Source organism: Anastrepha ludens, chromosome 6, assembly GCF_028408465.1.
Source record: "Anastrepha ludens isolate Willacy chromosome 6, idAnaLude1.1, whole genome shotgun sequence".
Classification (NCBI taxonomy): domain Eukaryota; kingdom Metazoa; phylum Arthropoda; class Insecta; order Diptera; family Tephritidae; genus Anastrepha; species Anastrepha ludens.
In genome coordinates, this window is record NC_071502.1 from 91,902,242 (window position 1) to 91,922,839 (window position 20,598).

General features: G+C 33.5%; 1 protein-coding gene across 12 annotated transcripts in view; it reads right to left on the reverse strand.

Moving 5' to 3' along the window:
- LOC128868566 (growth factor receptor-bound protein 2) overlaps positions 1-20,598 on the reverse strand; it is a 56,706-nt gene that overhangs the window by 5,488 nt on the left and 30,620 nt on the right. For 11 of the 12 annotated variants that reach the window (XM_054110813.1, XM_054110807.1, XM_054110803.1 and 8 more), the window contains exons 3-5: positions 4,184-4,281; positions 3,956-4,075; positions 3,695-3,869 (exon numbers count right to left, since the gene is read on the reverse strand). In XM_054110813.1, coding sequence (XP_053966788.1) covers positions 3,695-3,869; positions 3,956-4,075; positions 4,184-4,281 — 393 coding nt within the window. The remainder of the gene's footprint in view (positions 1-3,694; positions 3,870-3,955; positions 4,076-4,183; positions 4,282-20,598) is intronic. The other variant, XM_054110815.1, reaches the window with a different exon arrangement.

The window sequence follows — 20,598 nt, forward strand, 5'->3', positions numbered from 1 at the left end:
CGCATAAGTGCTTGCCTTAAGTTCTCAAAATTTTGATGACCCACTTTGCAGGTCATACCTTTAATATGGACCATAATTTGCGGTCGAGACGATTTAAATCTGCGCTGCCAAAGAATCAATTTTCAGCAGTAAAAAAAAAAACAACAGAATAGTCTGCCGTTACCACTTTTTGGCTGTTTTAGTGTTAATTAAAGGTGTATAGTTTCGTTGCAAGACCTTTACGCGCTTTTTAGTTTTATGTGCCAGTCCAGAGTTTTGTTGAAAGAGCCAGCGTAGTATGCTCCATTAAAGAGGGTTCTTGGATGCATTTGCCATCACATCTTCTTCGCACATTTTTGTTCCAGTTTTTATTGAAGCTTTTTCTGAACACTGGCCACAGTATTTTTATTTCATCCGTAAAAGTAATATTTTCATGGCCGTCGCTGGCGTGCCACTGCAAAAGCTTCCGCGCATTTTTCCAATCTTATTTATTTTAAACGCATAGTTAAAAGATGCCCAGTGCACCTGCGAAGAGTTTTCGCTATGTATTCACCTTTGAATCTGCAAGAGAGCTGGTCATGTCTCTAGCCATGATTTTCCGCTTCCTCTAGGAATTTCCTCGAATTCATTCACACAGTTTGTATGGCTCTACTCGTACGAACAAAACGCGGACTTCCGCCTCTGACCCTGTCCGCCTTCACTTGAGATTATTCTAAGAATAAACTGGTGATACGAACCCCAAATAATTCTAAATATACTGAGTTTTTTTTTTGGCAACGCCAATACCTGACTTGCGCTACTTCCGCACCTTTCCCATGTAGTCACCACCATACAATTTCCTTCAATACCCTAAGCACGTGAAATTTCATGCCCAACTGAATTGAATTTAATTTGGAATCAAATAAAAATAAAAAAAAATAATAATAAAAAAAAAATTAAAAAAAATAAAAAAAAAAATTAAAAAACATGGAATAACGCGAACATTCAATTTAAAATTTAAAATTCTACTGCTGCGAGAACCTTATAACAGAACTAATGGCAGTGCTCAGTAAATGTTATGCCGAAAAACTACGGCAGCAAATCATGCGGTGCAAGTACTAGGTTTGACTGCGCAAAGGCTTACTTCAAACAATTAAACAAAGGTCTATCCGGTATAACTTGGCCAACATATTACGGAGATGCTGAAGGAAATTAATTCATTTTAATGAGGCGATATAATAAGCTATGTAATTTGAAAAAACATGCCCCTAAACGGACATATATCTTCAGTAGCTCCCAGGGCAGCCAACTTGGACCGTTTCTGTTCACATTATTTCTTATTTATTAATGATAGTTTTATGTGACAAAATATTCACAAATTGTATTGCGTGGCAAAGCGCATTCATTGAAGGTGGTGGCACTAGACCAACAACAATGTTTTGTACGTTTGATTGTCACGGGAAAGTAGAAAAAAAATGAATTCGCCTTGCTTGCTCCACAAATCAGCTGATTTGCCGATATCACCTTTAATAGATTCGCCTTGATTATTTGCCGATGATTTAAAACTTTTAAAGTTCTAAGCTTCGATTGAAGAAGAATCTTTACTCAAATTTCAATAATACTATGCCATTAAAAAAAAAAAAACTAGGGTCTGTCAGACTCACGCACGGTAGAAGTGAAACTTCTAAGTTGGTTGTTCCATGCATGGGAGCCCCGGTTTAGATCTCTCCCCCCTCTCTCGTGTTGAATTCAGGTTTTCATTTTTTTTTTCTATATCACTCCACATAAATTTGTACTATTTATTTTTGTCCTTATTAGCTTCAAATTTGACACTTGGGTGCAGTGTTGCACTTGACGCTGATATTTCTTTGCACTTCCAATGGTATTTTTTGCCTACTTTTGGCGCGTTAATCAATTTGCTTTGATCACCGAAACGGTTGAAATGTCATTTTACAACCTTCTACTTCAACTATCGTCACTCGTTTGGCAAACGCACTCATTGTATCGCTTCGTCTCCTCCATACCTACCATCTATTTACTTCACAGCAGTTTCTTATTGCTTTCCCGCTTACACACATTCAATCGGCGCTTTATCTGATACTCACACACAGCACTCATTTTCACGGGCTATGGCTATCTATAATACCGGTTGTCGGTTGTCGATTGTCGGTTGCCTGCATGTCGCCAGTCTACTTCAATGCTTACTTGTGTGCTATATACATTTCGGCGTGTCTCGGTGGCTCCCTCACATCGTTCAGCGCTTGCGATGCGAGAGAGCGAATAGGCGAGAGTGGGAAGGAGCAGCTGCTTCTTGGCCCCGCCCATTTGACGGATTTCGGTAACGCTCCGAACTTACCGTTTCAATCGCCTATTTTCAATCTGCCTTGGGGACCCCGACGCGCCTAAAGAAGTTTCACTTCAAAAAAAAAATAATTGGCGCGTACACTTCTGTTAGGTGTTTGGCCGAGATCCTCCTCCTATTCGTGGTGTGCGTCTTGTCCATTAGATCTTAAAAAATGCAAAATTATGGGCTTCTCACGAAAAACTGTTTAGCCAGCTTTTTATGAAATACGTTATTATAGGCTGGAGCGAGTACTTGTAGATAACCTTGTTGATTTAGGTATTCGTACAATCGAGACCCAACTTAATTTCAATATTCATATTAATCCGTTAACAAAGTCAGCGATGCTCTTGAAACGATTCAGATGGTACTTAAGTGATTTTTACAACTCTAGTAAGACCGATATTGGCATGTCGATCGTCTGGAATCTTCAATACCAAATTTACATACATACATACATAGACAAGGTAGAATGCATTCAAAAATAGTTTTTACTCTTTGAGATGCATTGACAGATTTTACATTTTGAGAGATTTTCAGTGAGATCTCCTCCCTCATAGAATAGGCGTCTAAAGCTCATCAAACTTTACGCTCTTGATAGTCGTAGAAAAATGCTGGCAATAATATTTATAATTCAACTGCTAACAGGGTTGATTTCTAGACTATTTTTTCCTATGCTTTATGCTTAATATTCCCTCTAGAGTCTGGGTGGCTTTTACGCCTTTTTTGAAATTAATAAACTTTATTAAATTAATGAACGTTTCGATGCTTATACCAATATTTTAATGCTCTTGCCAGGACTTTTGATATATCGGAGGACACGATTTTTTCCAAAAAGAAAAAGATACTATCCTCACTCAATAAATTATTGGAGATGGTATATCTCTAGTTTTTTATTCAGTTGATGAGTTTTTTCTGTAACTGAACATTTTAAGATCTGACGTTTAACAAAACAAATAAAAAAAAGAGAAACAAGAAAGGCAGTAGTTTCTTGGCCTAGCGTAAAAAAAATTAATAAAATTTCCGCAAAATGTTCCAAAAACAGAAAAAAACATAAAAAAATAAAATACACTAGACCTTCAAGAAGGCGAAATAATGAATTTCCAATTAGTAAATAAACTCGAGTCCATCCAATAATTATGTACATACATCCAATATTCCTGTAGGTCATTATTTTTCTAAAGATTACTATGAATTTTTGAATTTTCAATAGAAGCAAAAAAGTTGAGCCGAAAAAAGTAACTCATTCCTAAACTGGCTACTCGTAACTAGTAATATAAGTTTATGAATTTTTAAGAAACTTTTTTTAAATATTGTTTATTAGTTTTATATTGCATTCTCCAAATTACAATTAATTTTCTACATTTTTTATGAGCTCAGAGCGGCACTTCTTACCCTACTCACCTCTTCGTGGATCATATCTCTTAATTTAACATCTTGTGATCTTGATACGCTTGCGGTTCGATGATATTCCACGAGTTCATTGAGCGAATTGAATTTAACCACCCAAAGGAAGAATTTACCCTGTGCGTCACGCAAAACTTTAAAATGTTGCACACCATCGGGACATCTGTGGACAAAGCGTGCGTGATAATGATAAAAAAGATACGAAACAAAACAAAAATGCATATTTTGAGAATTACTCTCATCACTTACTTGACTGATAATGAAAAATCACCAGGGCTGGATTCACTAATGCGAATTAAAAATGCACCTTCATGTTTATTTGAGAGCAATTTTTCAGCATCGGCACGTGTGATGCGTCCATAGTACCAGCTGCGCGCATGGCGTAGTGGCAATATTTTAAAATTAATTCGAAATAGAAAGTGTTTGATCAGTGGACTTTTTTGTAATGTAGTTTTTTAAAAGCAATTTCACACTTACTCATGATTTTTCATTTCTATGTAGTTACTGGGTATGAGCCCCTCTTTACTGTCTAATTCGGCACGATACCAATTTGAATCGTCTTCCATATTTAAAATCTGTAAATATAAAAGGAATGGAGATGTTTAAAAAAGTAAAAAGAATTTGAGTAGATAATGGGCGATAATATGGCATTTATAGGCGTGAAATTGTCGGAAATTATATAATAAGAAAGAGGAAAATATATTGTAAAAAATTGCAGGCACTCAGAGTGTGTCAGTGTTGGGCTTTCTCAACATTCGCAGTTTATCAATTACATTTTTCTTTTTGCTGCAGAATATCAAGAAATTAAAAACATAACTCGAATTTAAAAGGTCAAATTATGGGTATTTGCGTATGAAATTAAATCATCATTAAAAAAAAGTTTAATAAAAAACTGAAACTGACTTCGTCATTAGCGGAATGCCATCGAGTTGCTAACCGAGAGTTTGACAGACAGACGGTTCTACATTTCATAGCTCCTGCGCTAAAGATCGACCATAAAACAGTTTTAAGCCATTTGCGCAAAATAAAATATAAAAATAATGTATTTCTTCTTTCTAAACTAATACATTGAAAAAAAAGTAGAGAACAAAAAAATTATTTATTGTGCTTCACATTTTTCACACCACACAATGATACGTTTTAACATAAGATTTGTGGGTTCAACATTATCAGGAAGTTCTGAAATGAATTTTAATGGAACTTTACAACAAATTCCTCTTACCTACAACATACGTTTTAGGCGGTCAAAAATGCTAGCAGCATCGAAATTGAAGTAGTAAAAAAGACCAAAATTTTTAAAAGCTGAAAAGAAATCTTTAAAAAACAAGATCAAATTTCTAGTTAACGCATTTTTGAATCAAAATTTTGGAGCTCTCCTAATTTTACCGAAATGAGATTTTAGTAAAATTCTTGAGCTGTGCACAGTTTTAAGAGTGATATATTTATCTAAACAGTGGCTGTTAAAATAATAGCAGCGGAACATTTTACAAGGTTCGATTATTTATTTATTTTTAATTTAATTTAATTTAATAATAATTTTTATTAATTTATTTAATTTAAAAATTTAAAAATATATTTCATACTGCAACAAAAATCATATAATACAAGTAGAAGTTTCAAGGTTTTAAACTTTGCACAATTAAGAAAAAAAAAATGCAACAAATTTTGATACAAATTTCAAACTTTGTAGTCAAAATCTCTACAAAAAAAAATTCTAGGCATGCAGTTTTGTAACTCATTTAATTTTGGTATAATTTTGTTCATTTTTAAAGCGGCTACAAATTCCCACTGATTTTTCATAATTGTTCTGAGCATTTCCATATAAAAAATGTCGGTCTTCGCTACGCGCAAAAAAAGCATAACATCGCGACAAAAAACAAGAAGTAAAATAAAATGATGATTAATCAATGCGCATTTTGAGCAAAATATTAAACCAAATTGAATGGGTTACAAAACTGCAAATCCAGAACTTTTCCAAAAATTGTGACTAAAAAGTTTGACAGTTTTGCGAAAATTTATTGAGTTTAAAGTGTTTAGTTTTGAGTATATGGTTGTAGTATGAACGATATTTTTATAAAAAAAAAATTAAAAAAAAAATGATTAAAAAAAAAATAAATTAAAGAAAAATTTTAAATAAAAAAAATTAAAAAAAAAAAATTACAGTAAACAAAGTTTAAAAATTAAAAAAAAAAATTACAATAAATAAAAATTTTAAATAAAAAAAATTAAAAAAAAAAAAAATTACAGTAAACAAAGTTTAAAAATTAAAAAAAAAAAATTACAATAAATAAAGTTTAAAAATTAAATAAACAAATCACAACTTTCCAATATGTCGCGCTGCCATTATTTTGACCGTAACTAATGTAAAATAAAATAACATTGAATAAACAAACAAACAACTTTAACACTTTGACACAACTAAAAACTTTGAAAGTTTTGTGAACATTTTTTACTTTTGAGTATATGGTTGTCGTTATACCTAGTATGAACTACATTTTTATAATATAGAAATAATAATAAAAGAAAAATAAAAGAAAAAAAAATAAAAAACATTAAAAAAAATTTAATAACAAAATTATAAAAAAAAAATTGGTAAAAAATGTAAAAAAAAAATTAAATTAATTAATAAAAAATTATTATAAAAAAATATTAAAAAAAAATTATTAACAAAAATATTAAAGAAAGTAATAAAAAAATTAATAAAAAAATTTTATAAAAAAATTAGTAAAAAATGAAAAAAAAAAATGAAATTAATTAATAAAAAAATTATTAAAAAAAAAATATTACAAAAAATTATTAACAAAAAAATAAAAGAAAGTAATAAAAAAATTAAAAAAAAAAATAAAATTTGTAAAAAAATGTAAAAACAAAAAAAATGTTAATTACAATAAACAAAGTTGAAAACTTAAATAAATAGTCACAACTTTCCAATATGTCGCGCTGCTATTACTTTGACCCCCACTGTAAAAAAAAATAATATTCAATAAGCTGAATTCGTACAATTTTGCTTTTTAACAGCATACTTTGTTGTTTATTTTTGTTTTCGTGTATTAAAAAATAATTGTTTCACGTGAGACCGAATAAAAAATTAACTTAATGATTATCCAGCAGTTTAAAGTATGTTTCACTAGTATTCTATTGTATTGAAAATAGCTGTACATAGGGTCTTTCATTAAGAGCGCTCGGTATTTAAAATAAACAGCTTGAATTATGTTGCCATAATTATTTTTATTTACTTTTCATACAATTGTCGAGTACATCCTTGGTCGAGCTTCTCCAGCTATTTGATTTTGACAGCGAGTACACATCAACCCGCTGAACGTTTGGCGGAAAGAGCACTGATTCTAAAAATCTCAACGCATTATTGATTTTTGCACCGTTTCTTGGTTAAATGTCATAACCAAATAAATACTCCAGCCAAATTTGGCAGTTGTAGCTTAGCGAAGATAACCACTATACACTGGCAAAGTTCGAGCGCACTTATTGAAAAACTTTGTGGTTATACAAAATTTTAACATTTCTTTTTTCTGTCAACAAATGTGTTTTTAATTAATTTCACGATTTCTCTGCAACTCCAGCGATATTTTAATTATTGCTTGATATTGTCCGTTGTTTGCATGCTTTATTGTTTTGCAAAATAGCTAGCATAACATAACATAATCATTTTGGCTCTTTGTGGCATTCAAATCGCGCTATTTTCCTTTTATCTATTTTTAATTTTTTTTTTTGTGTTCTATTTTAACTGTATTGTAAATAAGCTAATTTTATTAATGAATTGAGTCATACATATGGATGAGATTGCTTTGTAGTCGTATGCGAATTTTTTGCGATGCTCAAGATTTGTGGTAAAAATGTTGCAGTAAATATTAAACTGAACTTAAAAAATATCAAAATACAAATATATGTCCCTACACATGCATTATGTATTTGTGTAGAAATTCGCACACATTTTTTTGCGATAGATATGCATGCATATACTGCACATAAACAGCGAAAGCATTAGATGTCGAATTGTAGAATACGAGTATATGTACATCACTGGCAGCTGCGTTGACCCAATTGCATAGAGGCGCGAACAACAGAGTACAACAAAGCAGTTGCCAAGTGACGTGTAGCTGACACAAAAAACGCGGAATTCGTTGACAAAAAGCCGTTAATAATTTCTAGTGCGGAAGCAAATTGAGAAATTTCTTAAATTATTTCGAAAGTGAAAATAACAAATATGCATTTAATACAATCTCAAATGCATACAATAGATTATCCACTTCAATTTCCTAGCAATAAGCATGCGCGAGTAGTATTTCCTCAACACAACAGTCTCCGAGATACATTGCCTATGAAATATGAAAATACATTACCTAGCAACATGTTGCTAAGAGTGTTGTCAAGAGCAGCAAATGATGCTTGAATTGTATTGCTTTGGTGCGTATTTGAGTAGGTAAGAAAAATGAAGGCATAGTTGCACATTGAATTTAAAGCAAACACAAAAAACACCATAAATGTGAGAGGGATGGAGGGGCAGGTGACTTAGTTCTTTTTTTTACTCTCTTTCTTAAACTGTCCAAATTCTATAATAAATCTGAGAAATTCTTTGAAACGTATCAAATGAAATTGGTTCACTTTTTACACATCGGACTGGCAAATATACTACGCTAAACTAGAGAACGCAATACAAGTCCACAGAAAAGACATTTTATTGTCTCACTGCTTCAGAAAAATGGTGTATACACTATATAGTCTCGGCACTGGACAAATAATGGGTTGATGGCCATTCGAAGATAATCGCTTAGAAAATCCGCATTGAGAACGGTTAACAAATATCATTGCTCATTGGATAGCTGTCAAAGTTTGAGTTGTTGCTGTTGTGGCAGTATAAACATTCCTCATATACATATACGGAGAAATACTGCTGAAGTGACAGTCCTTGGCCGGATATAAGTCCGGGTCGTTCCGGTTACGTAGAACCGACTGTCGTGGGAACGATCAAAGTTTGAGTCGTATCGATCGTATGTCTTTTTAATTTTATGGTCCATTGAAGCAAGAAACTTTTGCTTATTTAGAAGAATCTTCAAAAAGTTAATTTCGAGTGGAGATTAAACACAACTGTGCAATTTCAATGACCAAAATCATAGAATTATACTTTGAATTATTACAACACATACCCCTAGTGATTTTTTTTACTTCCAAAATTAGAAGTTAATGGTTCATTGGACAACGATTCTCGTTAAATGAGAAGGTCAGCGGTCAAATGGATACCTATTTTGAGGAGCTTCGACAATCTTACTTACTTTTTTGAGACGTTTTAAAAAAGTTGGGCAAAACAATTGAAAAAGTGCATAGAATTCAAGGGAGATTTATGTTGAAAAAAAGTATAATAATAAAAAAAAAATATATATATATCCAAAATATTTTTTTTTTTATATTTTTCTAAAGGCTTATAGAGGACACTCGTACTTAAGATCAACAGATGGATTGTGCCAGGTGCTCAGTTGTACCAAGGATGACAATTACTTTGCTAGAATTATTCAAAAGGTGATTTTGGCTGCTGATAAACATACAGATATATTAGATATTGAGAACGGAGGAGCACTACAGCCATAAAAGTATTTTGCATTACAATATCAAGTTACTAACGCCCAGTATCCACCCACCAAAGCATTTTTAGACTCAATAATAAAGGGTGAAATAAATATTCTTAGTTGCCGCATTCCTAATTGCTGCATGCAAAAATTTCTATATAGATTAAAGTTGGACATTCACATAAAATGTGTCTAAACGTTACTACGTCACCCTTTTTAGGTACATAGTCAGCTTTCTGTCTCTCAATAGATCCATTCAGCTGCGAAAGCTTTCCATTAAGAGCGATGAAGTAACCTGGGAACAACTCTAAGTTGGCTCCACTTACTGTTCGAAAACAGCTTTCTTTGAAGGCAAAAAAGTTAACCTTGAATAATTCCGTTTATGTATCACACAAAAGTAAATTTGACTTGCTTCCACAGAATAGGTTTTTAAGAGAATTCGAAAATATCAGCACTATGCAATTTTTCCAAATAGCTCTAATTAAAGCTATAAAAGTTCAAGTTTCATTGACTTTTTTCATTCACTTTTAAAATATTTAGTTATGAAATTATAAATACAAATGCGTCAACTGCGCGTGAAAAAATGTCTTTACCCGCGCTAGTAAAAAAAAAATCATTACTCTGTTTATTAACACGATCTTCGTCGCCATTGCATACATATTTATTATCTCAACAATTCCAATAGCAAAAAAAAAAAATACATCATAAATTGTTAATTCTACAACACGAGAACCGACAAAAAAAAGCAAATAAATTGAATTCAACGACTAATTTATTATGGAAGAAAGGCAATAATCACATAACTACACCTGTTTGAAGACGTGCTCACACCATTACAGTGTGCAGCTATGTAATTTACAGATTAAATTAGTAATGACAAACGGAGAGAATTACTTACCGCAGCTGATTGCTGTTAGCAGTTTTGGCCGACTTAAGTGAATTTTTAAGCAAACATAAAAAATGTTGTTTATGGAAAGATCACGTAAGAGAAAAATAATTAAAATTTTCAATACAAAAAATAACAAATAAATGACAGCCCGTAAATTTAACCTACAAATTATATCATAATTAACTCAAAAGAAAAAATTAAGTAAACTAAAATAATAGAAAAATAATAAATTACAATAAATATAGTACAGTTTTTCTACAGTAAATTACAATTAGCCTAATTAAATCAAATATTCAGTTGGATTAAATTAAAGTAAAGCAAAGCAAAGCAAAGTTCAAGACCGGGGCGTTTTCCTGTAAGAACAAAGACGGCGATCTGGTGACCGACATCCAGAGCAATCTTAAATTATGGAGGAAACACTTCTCGAACCTACTAAATAGTGACAGCTGCGTATGTCACAGAGAATGTGAAGATCCCGATACCCCAATCATTGACGACGGAATTGACGTTCCGCTACCCGACCATGACGAGGTGAGAGTAGCGATAACGCGGCTAAAGAACAATAAAGCTGAACACCAGCAGCGCCGTCAGAATTGGGAAGGACTTCTCCGAGCCGTTTGATACCAAACGAGGTTTCAGACAGGGTCGTGTGACTTCTTTAACCTGATGTTGGAGAGAATCGTACGAGCCGCAGAACTTAACCGCTCAGGCATAATTTTTTATAAGTGCGTACAATTGTTGGCGTATGCCTGATGATATTGACATCATTGGCCTTAACAACCGCGCTGTTAGTTCTGCCTTCTCCAAACTGGATAAAGAGGCAAAGTGATTGGGTCTGGTGAACGAGGATAAAACGAAGTACCTGCTGTCATCAAACAAACAGTCGGCGCACTGTTGACAGCTATGATTTCGAAATTGTAAAAGACTTCGTATACTTAGAAAGCAGCATTAACACCAATAACAATGTCAGCTATGAAATCCAACGTAGAATCTCTCTTGTCAACAAGTGCTACTTTGGCCTAAGTAGGCAATTGAGTAGTAAAGTCCTCTCTCGACGAACAAAACTAACACTCTACAAGACTCTCATCATGTCCGTTCTAACGTGTGGCGCAGAAGCGTGGACGATGACAATATCCGATGAAGCGACGCTTGGAGTGTTTGAGAAAAAGATTCTGCGCAAGATTTTTGGACCTTTGCACGTTGGCAACGACGAATATCGCAGGCGATGGAACGATGAGCTTTACGACGACATAGACATAGCGCAGCGAATAAAGATCCAGCGGCTACGTTGGCTGGGTCATGTCGTCCGAATGGATACAAACGCTCCGGCACTGAAAGTATTCGATGCGGTACCAGCTGGTGGTAGTAGAGGAAGAGGAAGGCCTCCTCTGCGTAGGAAAGATCAGGTGGAGAAGGACTTGGCTTCAATTGGTGTGTCTAATTGGCGCCAGTTAGCACGAGAAAGAAACGACTCGGCCAAAATCGCGTAAGCGGTTATCGCGCCAATTAAGAAGAAGAAAGCAAAGTTAAGTAAATTTAAGTTAAGTGAAGTAAAGTAAATTTAAGCTAAGTTAAGTAAAGTAATTGAAGTTAAGTTCAGTAAAGTAAAGCAAATTTAAGTTAAGTTAAGTAAATTTAAGATAAGTTAAGTACAGTAAAGTAATTTAAGTTAAGTAAAGTAAAGTAAATTTAAGTTAAGAAAATTTAAGATAAGTTAAGTAAATTTAAGTTAAGAAAATTTAAGATAAGTTAAGTAAAATGTAAGAGAAGTTAGCCCAATTAAATCAAATATTCAGTTGGACTAAATTTAAGTAAAGTAAAGCAAAGTTGAGTAAAGTAAATTAAAGTTAAGTTAAGTAAAGTAATTTAAGTTAAGTAAGTGAAGTAAATTTAAGTAAAGTACATTCAAGTTAAGCAAAGTATGTAAAGTAAATTTAAGTTAAGTTAAGTGAAGTAAATTTGAGTTAAGTAAAGTAAAACAAACCAAGGCAATAATAAACGTAACATCAAATGAAATGAAATCAACTAAAATCACATCAAGTTGAAATCAAATGAAATGAAATGAAGTTAAAAGAAATTAAATTAAATCAAATCAAATCACATCAGTTCAAACCATATTAAATTAAGTCAAGTAAAATAAATTAAAGTAAAGTTAAGTAAAGTAAGGTAACGTCAAATAAACAACGTCGAAAAACAAAATGAAAATTAAATTAAAACAAGTAAATTAAAAAAATCAAAATAATGCGAATCAAGTCCACGTATGACAAAATCTATTAATAAACATTTTTTTCTTTTCGGTAAATTTTTACAGAATTTATTTTTATTTGAAAAAATTTTTTTTTTTTAAGTTTTAAACGAGTAGAATTGGCCGACCTCAAAAATATTTCTCCTTCCCTGAAGCTCTTTTTTTTTTATTTTCGGATATTATTAAAAATCTGAAGAGGTGAAATCTGGACTGCAGGCGAGGTGGTTAAGTGCTTCGAAAACATATTTCTGTTGGGTAACCATGGCAACATGATTCATGTCTTATCCATGTCTTACCCTGTCTTTATTTTTTCCAGCCGACTGAATTTTCTAGACGCTGACAGACTTGTTTTGTGCCGCTCCACAAGCACTTGACTTATTTCCACTTGTAAAAATTAGTAATGAATGTACAAATCCAGTTCAAAGCTGTACGAGTATATCAGTCCTTGCTACACAGACTGAAAAGCTCGCGCTCTGGTGTCTGAAGTGTGGTAAGCGTCCTCCGCTGACCTTAGACATACAAAGTTGGTAATGTAAACACTTAAAAAATGTCGTAGATGATACTGCAACCATTTCTGCAATTGGTTTCTATTTTAAACTCGCCTTTTCACAGAATAAGTTTTTAAACTTTTTTTTACAACATTTTCTGAGATCATCCATCGATTTGATTTAAGAGTCTTCCACTGCCTCTCTACCTCAATTTAATAGACTATTTCACTTTTTTCACTAAATTATTGTTTTTCTTCGGAAATACTCGCCTTAAATAGTAGATGGCATGTTTACCATAATAGTCTGTAGTGTTTCTCTTAGCTTAGTGCGAAATTTAGTCACAGCAGTTTTCTTCATAGTTGAGGTTTTTTCCTCCCGAATTGTTTATTTGGTAATATTTCAAAATTTGCTGATATTTGAAAAGCTGAAATTTAGTACTTCTAGTCAAAGGCCTGCCCTACGATGGGATTAAACCATTTTGAAAACAAATTTTACCATAAATTATCACACAGAGACACACACTTTTATGAAAATTCTATATGAAACTCCTAATCTGTGACAAGGAAAATATATTCATAGTCCAACCAAATCGATTGAAATAAATCACAAGAGTGTATTTTAATTTTTCTATGCGTACTTTGAGCTGGGATGCTTCGAAAATCAATGGAAGAAACATATATAATTTTCCGCGATATGTGGTGAGGAGCAGTACTTTTGCCTTTTACATATTAAGATAGATGTTTTGAGTCGTAACGGAATTCTATGTGAAAACAAGAAACAAACAACCTCTCCACTCCCCAAACTTTTCTACCTTTTCTCATGCAGTTCTATCGTTTAATATATAGGACTCAAGACCGGGGGTATTAGAGCTAAAAATGTCTACTAAAAGAATTCATTTAGCGTTTCAACACTTTTTTTCTCAAATAAACTTTTGGAGTTTCAAAAAAAAAAAGTTCATGCTCTGCACTTGCGCTAGAAATTGGAGCTTTAAATATAGCAAATACGCGAAAGAAGCAAATAAATCGGAAAAAAATAAACAAATCGCTTACAGCAAGTCAGTGCAGCTGGAAAATAAAAATCTCTAAGACACGTGCGATAGCCCAAGCATAAAGATGTAATCGATATTTCTGCGTTGGATGCGTACTAAGGTGGGCATGTGTATGTGTGTATTCATTTCACTATATTTATAGTATGTAAGTTTGATGTGGGTGTGGTAAGCTACCACACAGTGGTAAACACCGGCTCGCCCAGTTAACCCCACCGCCCGAAATCAACAACAGCAAATGTTATTTATCACATTACACAAAGGCATTCCTTCATTTCTTCACACTACTGTTTTAATATACGTATGTATGTATGCATATGTATGTATGTATGTACACTTGTTTTGTTTTTGTTATTGCATTTGCTTGTAGTGCATTGTAAACGAAATGAATACACCATAAGAGGTGGCAGATGAAATATAAAAATTCCCATAAGGGGAGTTAATGGGCGTAAGCGTAAATGAAGTGTAATTTATACAAGCGCAAAAGAAATAAGAAAAAAAAGAAAAGAGTTAATACACAAATCTGCGAAGGTCAAAGTTAAGTGTTAAAGTGTTGCTTAAAATTCAATTTCATAGAGTGTTGCTGCATTAGGTGGAAAATTCAAGGTAAAATATATAATTAGCTACTGGAAAAACTGGGCAATTAACAGAGTTCGACTTACAGTTGCTTCGCGTTTTATTGCGAGAAATCAACAGGAGCCAGCCAGTTAGATGAGTCAGTGCATTTTAATTAAATTTTTAGAAAACGGTTATTCATCATCGACAATAAATTAAAAATAAATAGCATTTAAAAGTTTATTAGTCGCGCGCATAAAGAATCTGTTTCAGTGAATGTGTTGTTGTAGAAAATTATGCGACCGCTACGTCAAATAGACACTTCATACTCGAAGCGGATTCTGTGAGCAACAAGCCGATGTTAATGATATCTCGGGTGCCTTTCCCACGACAATCGGTTCTACGTTATCGGAACGACCCGGATTTATATCCGGCCAAGGACTATCACTTCAGCAGCACTCCTCGTATAGGCACGGGGAATGTTTATGCTGCTACAACAACAACGTATCTCGGGTGCTGTGCCTGGTCAACAAAGGTGAACATTTCTTTCTTTTGTGTGGAAATTTTGTAATTTTTTTGTATAGAAATATAGATTATATTACAACAAAAACCAGTTAATCCGAGCTTTGCGATTTATTGGGCGGGCTCATTGTGATTTGACCACCGCGATTTTCACTGATACCTGTTTTCCATCATCAGACGTGTCGACTCTTCGTTATGTTTCGCCAAAGAATCGTAGGCAGGCTTTAATTCGTTCCAAAAGTTTACTTTGCGTCAACTCATGTGGCACCCATATGTCGATCTTCTTCTTAAGACCATCCATATTCAAATGGTCCGAAAGGGTTTTGTGGCTAGGCTTCAAGTACTGGGAAATGGAATAAAAGCTCACATGCCAGACGGACTTTACGATTTACATGTTTTTATCTACATTTTCGCCGATTGACCTACCGATGCGTGCCGCATATTCGACCAGAATCATATGGCCAGAACAGAATTGTTAAGCAAACAGCAAACATTTTTTGACCGCCTGTTCTGACTTTTCTCCTTAGCCATGGTGGTACCGAAGAATGTATCGAATTTTCTGTTGTTGGTTCCTCCATTTTTGGAACGCTAGAACGCAAATTGGCTTCGGTCAAAGAATATTTTTTAAAGTGCAATAATGCCCCCATAAAATCACTGAGATTAGGCACACAATTTTTTTTGCCTTGAGCGAAATGGTCAGAGTTTTTTACTTCACTTTCTATTAAAAATCGCTATATGTATATGTCCATATGTATGTATATATGTTCACATTTATACTCAAAACTGTGCGTTTCAATGGCACCTTCTCAGCTTCTATCCTTTCGGCATACATTGAATATCTTTAATAGGTAGAAGAACTGAAAGTTCTAGCGTAGCGTAAAAAGATTATATATTTTGGTTCCTATTTTTTTACAAAACTGTTTTTAAGTTGGCGCAAAAAAACTGGTAAGTAAACCCAACCTACACCTAATTTCCTCTATCTGTGAGATATCTTTTCGCTCGCCATATCAGTTCACAAAAAATAAGTAAAAAATTCAAACAAGTACTTCTTTTAGTGCTATGTCAATTAGTCTTGCAAGCAATATAATTTTTTGTGATGGACATTCATATGCATGCAATTAAATCCTCGAAGCTATCAAGTTAAAATAAAAAAAAATTGTGTTTCAAATGATTAACGTATACGGAATTTTCTCTCAATTTTTTCGGTAAATTTGCGGTCTCGTTGATTTTGACGCTTAATAATTAATGTGTGCCGAATGAAAATCAATTATTTAAAAAACAAATTAATATTTTCAAAAACAAAAACAATTATTATTTCAAAAACCAAAAAAAAAAATATTTTCAAAAAAATAAAAATAAAAATTATTTTTAAAAATAAATCATTTATTTATTATACAACAAGAAAATTAAAAAAGGTATTATTAAAAAAAAAATTCCAAAAAAATATTGTATTAAAAAAAAACAAAAACAATATTACTTAAAAAAAAATAAATAAATAAAAAACAACGAGGCAAATTTAAATTCATGTATTGGCATAAATTTAAAATTTTTATAACTAATCAATAGCTTTTGGGTTTTAAATATGGCTGTGTTAGTTTAAAGCTAGTGGTAGCTTTTGCCAAAACTGTAACAGTGGTGGAACCACAACAGTTCACGACGACACCACAACATTTTGACCAATTTCGACTGTCTTTCCTTTTTTTAATTTTCGTTAATTCTTTATCAATGTATACCGCATTGGCTGTCAAAAATTATACAAATCTAAACCATTCCCATGGCAATCGATTCTACATTACCGGAATGACGGAGGTTTTTCCCCGACTAAGGGCTGTCACCCCAGTAAACTAGCCTTGTCTAATGAACCGTTTATCATCATCCAAATCTAAATTTTAAACTTTATACAAAAATTAGAACAATTCCACCAATCTTTCATTACAATTCCACAGTTTTTATTCGAATTTCTAAAAAATTTTGCAAATATGCAGTTTTATATATTTTGAAATTTTATTATGATAAAATCAAGTTCCAAGTTGCTAAAAATTGCGTTGAATTTTTACAATTTTTTTCTACACGGTATTGCGCATTTTTTCCACCGTTTTAAACAAAGTCGTGCATTTTGCACATTCTTACGGTAAATCGACATATGAAACTATGTGAACCTGACATTAAAACTCCTGACCTGATAAACTCTGTACGCAGATTCGCCTTCAGTCTGCCGAGATTAGCTGAAGATTGTTCGGTCAGTGATACTAATTCACACACATCCGTAGTATTTCTTGAGCTTTCAATGAACTTCCAATAGAATAACGTCAGCTCATCAGTGAAATACGCCAAACTATTGTAGCCGACGTAACTAATTAAAAGTCACGAAAATTGCTAGAATAGGTCCATTTGAGACTAGATAGATAGATGGATAGATTTGAGGTTTGCTCTTCGACCACATGGCCTTTTGTGCCCTCTACTGCCCACAGCACCTCCTCCAAACCCAGTTCCCTTAATAAACTTAAGGGGACCGGTGGTATATACATTTTAAAAAATCGATTTTTTGTTTTTTCGATATTTCGAAAGTATAGTAACTTAAGAATATATCGTCCCCTTAGTATTAAAATAGCCTATAAATTTTTTGATGTTTTGAGAAAATGAATTTCAAACTTTTTGTCGAAAGTAGCTCTCACTCAAATCTTGTTATGTTTGTAAATATTTATTATTTTTTGACTGACGTTTTGACCCACTTTGTGGAACTAGAATTTGACACAATAATTTTGACCACTTATAAAATCGACGATGGAGAATCCAAAAATTCAATAAAAAAATAATAGCCTATGAGCACATAGGCTATTATTATACTAAGGGGACGATATAATAAAATAAATTCTTGAAAATATCCTAAATTTTAGAGCTCTAGACCAGCTGGGGACCTCTTAAGATAGAGCTGGTTTGGACTAAGCGTACATACTTTTCTTTCTGGCTGCGATTGGCCGAGATGCCTCGACCATCTTCCCGCTATAGCGCCATATTCAAGGCGAAAGTGTATTGGGGTTTCAGTGGATTGGTCGCAATCCTGTGTCGATGACTGCGCAATCTGCAATAACCTGTGAGAACTAAGGCCATTTGAAACTAAGGCGACGATACTTTATTTTTCACTGACACTGATGCGGCACTGATGTGATGTGTGTAAATAAACCTTTAGATGTTTTATGATCGCATTAATTAGCGTACCTGGGAAAGCGCTACTGCCGGTATGTGAGATAGAAATACACTCGACTACGACTCGGGTGGCCGGGTTCGCTCCACTCACAAATGTTATAAATTGACAGATGCAGCTTTCATAAGCGTGAATGGAAATGCCATTTGGGTCTATATGTTGGACTTGAGATTATATTTTTCTAAGGCGCACGTCAACAAAGTATGTTTCATTAATTCATCACTGCCAACACTGCGCTCAAATCATGCGACGGCGTCTCACTAACTAATGCATTCAATCAGTCACACACACACGAACATATTCACATATGTACATATATGTATACAATTATATTAAGATATATTAATTAATTCATTGATTAAATCACATTTGCAAAAAAATGTAGAAAATGTGTAAGAAGATAGATAGAAATTTTTCACCAACAGCCACAATAATAAAGCAATTACTTATAAATGCAAATGCAGAGCTAAAGAATCCAACAACTCAGAAAAGCAGTAAAAATAGGGGGAGAAGAAAGCACTTAGGCGCCTGCTGTCACATCAGAATGGTGGGAGGGGGTGGGGAACGAGGTGTTGGTTGTATAGGCGCGTCAAAGAAAAACATATAAGGCTATGTACACAATTAGAAATGAACAGCATTAACTAATGGCATTGCTGGCAAAATAGAAGTACACACAAATACCGACAAACCAGCCGGCTAGCAAACTAACCGACCGACCAACCCATCTATCCGGTAACTGCTACTTAGGTGCACACGCGCCCATTAATGGGCCACAACAAGTTACTGAGAGCCTACCTACTGTTTTTAGCTAACTACCAACTTGCCATTCATATTTATTTATGCTTATGCATACATACATACACACATACACATATATGTAGTTGCATAAGTACGTAAGTATTTTTCCCATGACTCATCAGTGTTATTTATGTTGTACTCGCTGACAATGACAAAGTTAATCAACAGTACAAATACTGGGCTGGCGAGCTGGCGGCTGCGGGTTAAGATGGACCGAGTGTGGTTGAGCGGCCGTGAAGTGGCAAAGGAGAAAACGGAAAAAATCAAGCACATCACTGAAAGCCGACAATTGCACACACACACCGCCACACATATTGGCACACAAAACTATTAGCAGTGCGAGCGCACTGTGGTCAAATGTAGGTAGAGAAATCGGAAAAATTCCAGTGGACGGAATTAAAAAAAAAGAAAAACTGATTTTGAAGAACTGAAATTCTTACAAAATGGTTTTTTACAAAATTATTAGATTTCTCACAAAATTTACCATCGGTTATTTGAATCGTTACTAACTACGAATCTGAAATCTTATTAGTCAAACTCTAAATGGCGAACGATATCTGTAAAAACTGAAAACTGAACTAAACAATTTTTTAGTATCTATCTGGGGTTATTTTTTTGTAGTTTTAATGAGATTGACAGATGCATAATGAGAAACATGAAACATGATTTAATGAGAAACACTGATTCATAATCAGCTACCTAAAAAGAATACATAAAAAATTTCTTAAAAATTCAAATAATAGTTTCTTTCAAAATTCTTGTTAAAAAACTGAATCTACCATTTTTAATTCTTGTACCCGCGTGCTTTTGCACACAAATAGGCGGTGCCACGCCAACGTTTCGGTAAATGCATGCCCAAAAATGGTTCATATATTGCTCCTCACCGTATTTAGTTAGATTTGTTGTAAATATTATTGAGATCGGCTCAAAATACACGTCCACTTTGTATATGTTAATACTAAAATTCCGTGAGGTAGGGTACGGTACACTAGACAGGGCTAGTTTACTAGGGTGCCAGCCCTTGGTCGAAAAAAACCCGAGTCATTCCGGTAACGTAGAACCGGTTGCCACGGGACTGACTAAAATTTCGTCCGCTCGTCTGATGTTACAAGCAATAACTCTCGTTCTCTATGTGTTTGTATGATTCAACAAACTAAGGACAAATTAAATTTTACTAAAATATGCACGGGTATATAAAGAGCGGTCCGGGTTGTTGTTGTTGTTGTAGCAGTAACAGTGCGCTCCGGGTCGCATTTAGCACTTCTTTACTAGTCTGATTTATTTCCTTAAATTCAGCTTTGTAATCAATGACCTCAAAAGCTTTCGAGTAAGAAGTTTCCAGATTCCAAAACTGTTAATATTAAAAAAAAATGTACTGTGTTTCTGAGGTTAGAAAAAAAGTTGTGCAAGTTCATCGGATTCAGCTTTTATTTATATCCATTTTTTTATTGCAATCTGTTTTTTAACATTCAGCAATACTTGTACTTAAAACTGAGACATTATACCAGATAGGCATGGAAAGCACCCAATGGGGCAACAATTTCTATATTTTTGCTTATTAGCATA